Source organism: Lathyrus oleraceus, chromosome 7 (genome assembly GCF_024323335.1).
Source record: "Lathyrus oleraceus cultivar Zhongwan6 chromosome 7, CAAS_Psat_ZW6_1.0, whole genome shotgun sequence".
NCBI classification, from domain to species: Eukaryota; Viridiplantae; Streptophyta; class Magnoliopsida; order Fabales; family Fabaceae; genus Lathyrus; species Lathyrus oleraceus.
In genome coordinates this window covers 174,728,356-174,736,809 of record NC_066585.1, presented here as the reverse complement: position 1 = coordinate 174,736,809, position 8,454 = coordinate 174,728,356, and the positions used below count along the sequence as shown (strand labels likewise).

The window sequence follows — 8,454 nt, the reverse complement described above, 5'->3', positions numbered from 1 at the left end:
AGGTAAATACATATAATGTTTATATATCGACTATAATATCTACTCATTTAAAACATATTTTGAAGATTATAGTTTTGTATAATTTAAATACTTCATTTTATAATTTTTATAGTTCACTTTCGGAAAACAATATTTACATAATTCTTCATAGTCCACATTATTATTTTTTTTATTTAGCAGGAATTTGTTAAAACATATTTTTGTTAAAAAAATTAATGTAATTGATGAAAAATACTTTTGTAATTAAATAAAATAGTTTAATATACAAATATAATCTATATGATTGAATTTATCCTTTGTTGAGAGTATGATATGGTTAAATTGATAAGTTAATGTCATATGTGTTACAACTTAATGGTTTGACTCCTTCCAACAATTATTTATAATTACTTAGTTGTCATTAAACTAATAAAAAAATTGATACGTTAATCAATAAATTTAACTGACATAAATTAATACAATAAGCATGAGAGAAAAATGGAGTGTTACATACTCTAACTCACCCATATGGCCTGTAATCCTCTAAAACTAATACCAACTCGGCCATAAATGTTAACATTTTATGTGAATCAATTTGCCAAAAGAAAATATAGAACAATTGGCATTGAAGTACAATTCTACAAGCAAGACCTCATGTTTCTTTACATGACTTATTTTTAAACACCAAGTTACTGTATTCCATTTATTTGGTTGATTTGTTCAGCCACATAGAAACGAAGCGAAACTTTATCTCTTTCTTCCCACAGTCCTCTAAACCAAACTCTATTTATTCAATTATGTAATGTTAACCTGCAAACATAAATAAATTAGTTTTCATATCACTGAGAAAACCGAATAATCTTAACTTTCTGTGAACTCAAAATTCTTCTAAGCCTAACAAAATAATATATATATATATATATATATATATAATGAAAAATACATATTAAACAGAATCCTTATCGCTTTGAATCATAAAAAAAATAAAGAAATTGAAACGAAAATAACTAACCCCAACTTGAGAGATGTGTCACTGCCATCGTCTTCAAGAAAATAAGAAGAACTGCTAATAACGGATTCCAATGACTGTTGCCTTTGTCTAATTATCAGGTCTCGTATCTGAAATCCACATTTCATTACTATGCTTCTGCGAGTTATCCATCAAATATATGAGACATTGTTTTATTTACAAGAGTTTGAAGAAAACATACCACATTCTTCAATCTTTGATTTTCTTGGATCAGTTCCACTTTCTGCATGGAGAGTATAATCAAAAAAGTTGTAGCAGAGAGTGAGAGAGAGCTATAAGACAGTGTGAGAGGTTTTTGGTTTAACATTTTTACCTTTCTCTTAAGGGTGTTGATGCCTTGCATAAACATTTCATCCTGAAACATATCAGTGTATCCTATATGTCAATTCTTGCAAATCCCTTGTGAGAAATGAACTAGGGCATGATTAGTGTAAAGCACAAACCTTCTTTTTTGAGACACTGGACAAACTTCTTCTAAGTAGAGTCTCTAGTTTCTGGAGTTCTTGGACTGTCAATTCTTGCAAATCTTCTCCATTCATTTGTCTGCGTTAAGGTGGAAACTAAGTCTCAGCTGATTTATACCTAATTTGTACTAAAAGTATTAGCAGTGTACCTAAGTTCACGAGATTTATCTTCTAATTTCTTGCGAAGTGTGTTGCTGGACTCACTCTCAACCTGTAAACAAAGGTTCAAAAAATTTGCATTCCTCTTTTTTGTTAGCAAATTAATGTTAATGGCAATTCTCAAATGCAATTTCCTTGTCTTCCTTCTATCATGCGATAATACTACTAATAAGTATATATGTGCAGGCTTTATCGCTATAGATGATTATGATCAGATATCAGTCAGAAAATACTCCATATTCAGTTTCGCAAAGAATATGTTTTTTTCAAAAGGATATATCATGAATTCATCATTCAAGAATATTACAATAAGTTGAACTTAATTTACCTGAAACTGATCCGCAGATGGATGGTCCATTAATCTATGATTTTCTGAACATCCATTGCGTCTTTCAATTACTTGTTGCATACTGAAAACAACAAACACATTATATTAGGATCTAGTTTCCTTTGAATAAATGAACAATGCTCATGAAATTTGAGAACTAAATATATTACTGTTAGTTTTTGATACAAATGTATTGTGAAAATTGTCTGCCGTTCATATTAGATCGTGGCACCAGAAGTTCAAAGATAAAAGATGTAAAAATTATGTGCAAGTCGACTTGCAGTTTCTAGAGACTGTGGCACGATGAAGGTATCAATCACATGTATTCAATTGTATTAAATAACAAAATGTGGCGCTATTGATTCAAATCATGGTGCGATTTGGTAGACCAAAAAGTTAGCCTTTAAAAGCAAAAGATCAAATCAAAAGAAAGGTTCAGAACTTTTACTAATAGATTTCGGCCGCAAGATTTCCAAAGACATAAATTGTCGCTTCAACACCATTGGAGTTTGTATTTCATCTTTGATTCATGTATAATTTCGTCAACATTTTAGCTATGATTATTTCAATTATGTGTAGGTAAAATCCACTTTGATGACGTCTGTAGATGAATTTGTTTAAAATTATATAATTTATTGAATATTAATTTATGAATTTTCAATTTAGTATTTTTATTCAGTTAAAGTTATTGACGAATCTATGAATTGATTTCAAATGTCAATTGACTAATAACCATAAAGGTTGAAACTCTGTTTAATTTAATTCTTCAACAAATAATCACTTTAAACACATTAGATTATTTGTTTGTTATTAAGACTTAACTTTCTTTAAAATTTTCTTTACTAAAAACTCGCATAAGATATTATAATCTATATCTATATAATTATATTAAATCTGAAGCGGCGAATTATATAACAACACATGTTAACTTTTATAATTTATTTATTTCATATCATCTCATTGTCCTATGTGACACCTCCCTAAATTTATTTTCAAAAGGTCATATATAATAGTTATTTTCTATTAGAGGTCACAGGTTCCATTCTATATTTTCTTTATACATCCACCTTATTAAATTAATATAAAGTTACATACTAATATAAATTATAGATCCAAATTATTAAATTAATATTAATATTAGTATGTAACATTATTTTTAAATTTTCGAGTCTATATTTTTTTTTGCCTATCAATATTTTTTAATAAATAATATTTTTTTTAAATATAATTCTTAATTATAAATAAGATTATATGTTTCAAAATTTTAACTTCAAATATAAAATCTCATATCAATGGTCAAAAAGTTATCAAACAATTATTTCAAATTTAACAAAAAATTTTAAATAGACAAATAAATTACTCAAATTGTTTCTAAAGTATTATTTTAAATTATAATTTCACATACATATTACAAAATCAAATCATTAATTTTCAGCAATCATTTATAATTCATTACCAATAATGTATTGTTAAATTGCAAATAATTGAAATTGATGGGCTAATTTATTTGAATTAAATCAATAATAATTGTTGCAAATGAATAGTATAAAAATCAACAACACTTGGCATATTTAAATACTCATTCAACAATAATGCTCACTTTCTTTCTAGATTACAAATTCAACAATCATGCTCACTTCCTTTCTAGATTTTAATGTTGACATTCATGAATGATTACATAGAGTGTGAGTAGTTTGAATTTAGATTGTTTTTCATCCGCGAAATAATGAAGAACAAATATTCTTAGAGATGTTGAAAAAATGAAAAAAAATATTTTTAAAAAGTTATTGAAATTCGTTACATTTATTTCATGTTTTAAAATTAAATTGTGATATCTTATTTGCATATCTATTATCCAAATATATTTATTTTCACTTAAACTTTTACTCTCTCTTTTTATCAACTTTATCTTATTGTCTCAATTACGATTTTTTTTATAATAAACAAAATCAAAATCTTTATTCTATAATACTACTTAAAATATTTTTCTAGTTGTATAATTAAAGGAGAGGTTTAAGAGCCAAAATATTGATTGTAACTAGCTTTTTAATGATTTATGATACTAAGGGTCAATTTGTTTTAACTTTAAAAAAATGAATTTTTTCTTTGTATTTTTGAAAGAGATTAATTACTATGCACTGTCGGTATAAAAAGTTTTACACTATCAATTCATCACCATCATCCGTTTGCATTACTTTATAGATTTTTAAAATAAAAGCCAAACTTATTTCAATATCCAACGGCTATGATTAACTGACGGTGTAAAATCCTTTTACACTGTCAGTGTATTTCAATTAAATCATTTTTGAAAATGAAATTTACAAAAATATTTTTCAAAATATTACAAGTTTTTCTAAATTAAAAGACTAATTTTGATATACTATAACATAAACCTACATTATTGAAGATCAAAGTATATTTTTTAAAAAAATTCTATTTCAAAAATGATTTTTATGAAAATCTATCTGAAATAACTTCAAAATTAATTGATTTTTTAAAATTTTGATATCCAAAAAAAATTGATAAAATGATGAAATAATTAAAATAATATTTTAAAAATAACTATTCAAACCAGATATTCATTTGAAAATTTTATCAAAAATTTCTTTGTAAATCTTTTTTATATCAAAATATGTTACACTATAAAAATCATTAAAACAAAACAAACGGGTCCCAAGAAAGCAATTGTAGTAGTTAGATGCAATTATTAAATAACAAGAAATAAAGGATTCAAAAAATTCTTGATCATCTCTAAAGTTATAATTTTTCTCAAAGTTACTCTTAAAACTCTTTTGTTTTCTAAATATATGTTCTGCGTACCTCTAATTTCATAAACTTAGTAATTTAGAACAATTCTCACGGATAAGAATATATAATTTTTTACTTGGCGACAATTTTCTACACTTGCCTTTTAAGCTATCAAGATTTTGGCACATAAAAGATCAACGATATCGTACAAGACAAAATGATGGGTTGTAAATAACCAACACGGAAATAAATTAAGTGTATAAAAAATAAAGATGTGGTAAGATTCGACGAGATAATATTCAAATGACAATATGATAGAGAATATTAGGGATAACATATATAATAGAAAAGATAGTGAAAAATAAATTTAAATGGTTTGGACAAGTAAAGAGAAAACTCATAAAAACTATAGTAAAGATAGTGGGTCAAAGGGAGGACAGCTAAATCACTAAAGATAGAGGGAGACCTGAAAAACATATTGGAGAAACTATTAAGAAGGTATAGATAAATAAATTGGATATAAATATGGTTTCTATAGAACATTATGCCCTAGTTTGATCCATGTAATCGGTCTCACATAGTTAGACAATGTTTGGTTGTTGTTGTATTTGTTGTAAAGTAGACCGAAGTCATTATAGAAATATCATAAATGAAGATGATGAAATAAATATGGTGTGGAGTGAGGGGATTATCGTTTATCAACGAAAATCGGTATGTATTAACCATAGCAAGTCCCTAACTCTCCGTGATTCTCTGGTTGGAAGTGATAATTTATATTTTCTTTTCGGGAAGACATCATTCACAAGTAATGACACTATATCATATTAGTTTTGAGAGTCATTTAGCTGAAATTTTGATTAATATTGCATGATTTTGAGTTGATTAAAGCATAAGTTAAGATTTATGCTTATAGCATCATTGTAGCTAGAATTACTCTAATGAGACAACTCTATGATATTCATACATTATGAATGTTATGGTAATAAGAGATAAAGCTAAAAAAAAAAGTTTGAGAAGCGCATGATAAAGAAGAAGAGAATGATTGATGTGAAAATTGCCTCACCCTGATATGAGATAAAGCTAAAACAACATTTTAGCTATGATAAGAAGTAAACCTAAAGCCCATACCTAGCTATGATATTATGAAATTATTATGAGTACTTAAGGTATTAAATTTGTTGGATACTAATCTATGTAATTGTCAATCTAGGTCATTTAAGTTTGTCCTAAATGTTTTATATATATTAACAAATGTATGAATTGATCCCAAATATCAATTGATGACTGACGATCACTATTGAAACTCGAACTAGTTTAACTAATTTAAGTGTCAATTAAAGAATAAACAAATAAAAATTATTAAGTACTACCTCCGTTTTTTTATTATAAGTCACTTTGGGAAAATATTTTGTACCACAATATAAGTCGTTTTATAATATCTCTGAGTCATTAATGTTATTTTTCCTATTATACCCTTAAATATTTATTATTCTCTCTCCTTTCAATTATATTCATTTGTCTTTCCAATATTATTAATGAAGGACAATTTTGTAAAATTCTTTATAGTTTCTCTTTTTTATACCACAATTACTACATTTCTTAATACGTGTGAAAAGTCAAAAATGACTTATAATAAAAAACGGAGGAAGTAATAAACTTAAAAACCATAAGTCTCCCCGATCTCTAGGCATAAATGTGGCAAAGCAATACCATTTATCGTGTTTTCTCTCTCTCTAAAAGGGCAGAATCATAACAAAGCTCATAGATATAAACATATATAAAAGAAGATAAATAATATAGTGATATTGGAAGTGAAAAAATACCTTGAACTAGCATACTCAAAAAGCTTATTAGTTGCAGAAAAAACCATAAGAGCTACATCTGCATCACATAGAGTTGAAAGCTCCTGAGCTTTCTTGAAAAGCCCTTTCCTCCTCTTAGAGAAAGTCACTTGCCTTGAACTGATGTTGTCAATTTTCTTGATCTGTATCTTCTTTCTTGTCATACTATTATTATTCCTCTCTCTCTATATATATATAAACAACAGCCAAATTAAACCATTACACATCTATACAAAACTTCAAAAATAGCAGTGCACAGATCCAAGTGGATTCATTATTTAATATGAAAATAAAGAAAGATTCGATCGAGAAGAAGCGTTCGAAAACATATAAACTGAGCGCACAATAACTATACTTAATTTGCATCTGTACCTTAAACTGCACTCACCTCAAAATTTAGGTTACTTTATGAACTATGAAGAGAGAGAGAAAGCGGAAGTTACAAGAACAAACCGAACCAGTTTATCTTATTGAGATTGGAAGGGAACTATTTACGATTCCCAAATAAGGTTTATTATTTTGTGCAAGTTGAGATTCAGATATAATAAAAATGATGTGAGGGTGAGGTTGTTTCCTTTCTTTTCATGGTCATGTTCCTATCTTTGTTTCCTGATTCCGTACAATACCATTTTTGTATCACATTTTTCTTACTACTTTCAATAAATACAAGTCTAGTACACATATTATTATATCATATTACAGTTTTCTTTAAAGATTTAATATATTAAAAGGAAAAGTAGGACTTTAAAAAAAAGAGAGGGGATTATACCAAGACTTTCTAAATGAGTAGAAAATTTAAAGAAAGATAACCCGAATTTATTCTTAATAAAATCCGCTTTAAATAATAAAGACAACGAGTTATAGCGGATGTAATCCGTAACATAATAATAAGACCTAAATTAGCAAGAGAGATTGCACAAGTATTCCATTATTTAAAAATGTGAGAAACAAAAAAAAAAACATTTTAATATTGAGATTAATGCAGTTGACCCATCTATTGCAAGTCTGCCATGTCAGAGGCTTGAAAGCCTGAATAACCATAACAATTAGATTTCAACAAAAGATTACGTCAAACCTTATCATAGGCAAACTCTATGGATGATATACATCTCAAGAGTTCGGCAAATGTGAGAATTAGAAACCCCTAAATAATAAGAAAAAGTTCCAAAAAAACAACCTCTGTGATCTTTGAAAATATATACCCCCACAAGCTGAAGTCCACAAATTGTTTAAAGACACGCCATCACAATTAACTTTAGTCCATCTCCAGGGGCGGATTCAAAATTACTTCAACAATATTATGGGCTTTAGGCGGCATAATATTGATTTTAAAGCTTTTTAAGACATTAAAGTCTTGAATATCGAAAGGTGAAGCTAACTTAGCATTGTTATCGGAAACAGAAGAAGCATCCAAAATAAAATTGATTGATGAAGATATTGGAATGACCTTGTCCTTGAATCTACTTTTGTTTCTAACCATCCAAACCGCATTAAAAAGATGTATGATTTCCCCATGCATCACCATAATACACTAATCATACATGGAAGTGCGAAAGATATTCCAAACATTGGCCAAATTCGGAATACAACTGTGACGATTTAGGATCGAAGAAATCCAATCACAAAGTTTGGAAACATAATTACATTCAAAGAATAAATGATGGGAAGATTCTTCGCCAATGGAACACAAACTACATTTTGTAGGAAAGGAAAATCCCCTCCTTTTTAAAAGCTCATCGGTAGAGATTTTATTCAAAATAAGCCTCCATACCATAAATGATTTTGATGGAGATAAATATCTAGAGAAAACAAAAGATGGCCTATTGAAAGAAGAAAAATTTTCCCCACTTTAACTCATAAGCTTGTTTAAGAGAAAGATCACCGGAGGGAGAAAGAATCCAAATA

The 8,454-nt window shown here is 27.6% G+C and overlaps 1 protein-coding gene across 4 annotated transcripts; it reads right to left on the bottom strand.

Annotated features, from left to right (window-relative positions):
- Positions 1 to 424: 424 nt before the first annotated feature.
- LOC127100710 (MADS-box protein JOINTLESS) lies at positions 425 to 7,205 on the bottom strand. 4 transcript variants are annotated; one of them, XM_051037972.1, is made up of 9 exons: positions 6,938 to 7,205; positions 6,532 to 6,734; positions 1,961 to 2,042; positions 1,623 to 1,684; positions 1,453 to 1,552; positions 1,323 to 1,364; positions 1,191 to 1,232; positions 992 to 1,098; positions 425 to 789 (listed from the first exon to the last, which is right to left on the bottom strand). In XM_051037972.1, exons 2-9 carry the CDS (start codon positions 6,711 to 6,713, stop codon positions 771 to 773), a joined length of 636 nt encoding a protein of 211 aa, XP_050893929.1. In that variant the 5' UTR covers positions 6,714 to 6,734; positions 6,938 to 7,205; the 3' UTR covers positions 425 to 770. The 4 variants fall into 4 exon arrangements, with proteins under 4 accessions (XP_050893929.1, XP_050893927.1, XP_050893928.1 ...); XM_051037970.1 differs by having other exon boundaries at positions 1,191 to 1,364; positions 6,922 to 7,205; XM_051037971.1 differs by having other exon boundaries at positions 1,191 to 1,364; positions 6,532 to 6,732; positions 6,934 to 7,205.
- Positions 7,206 to 8,454: the final 1,249 nt, after the last annotated feature.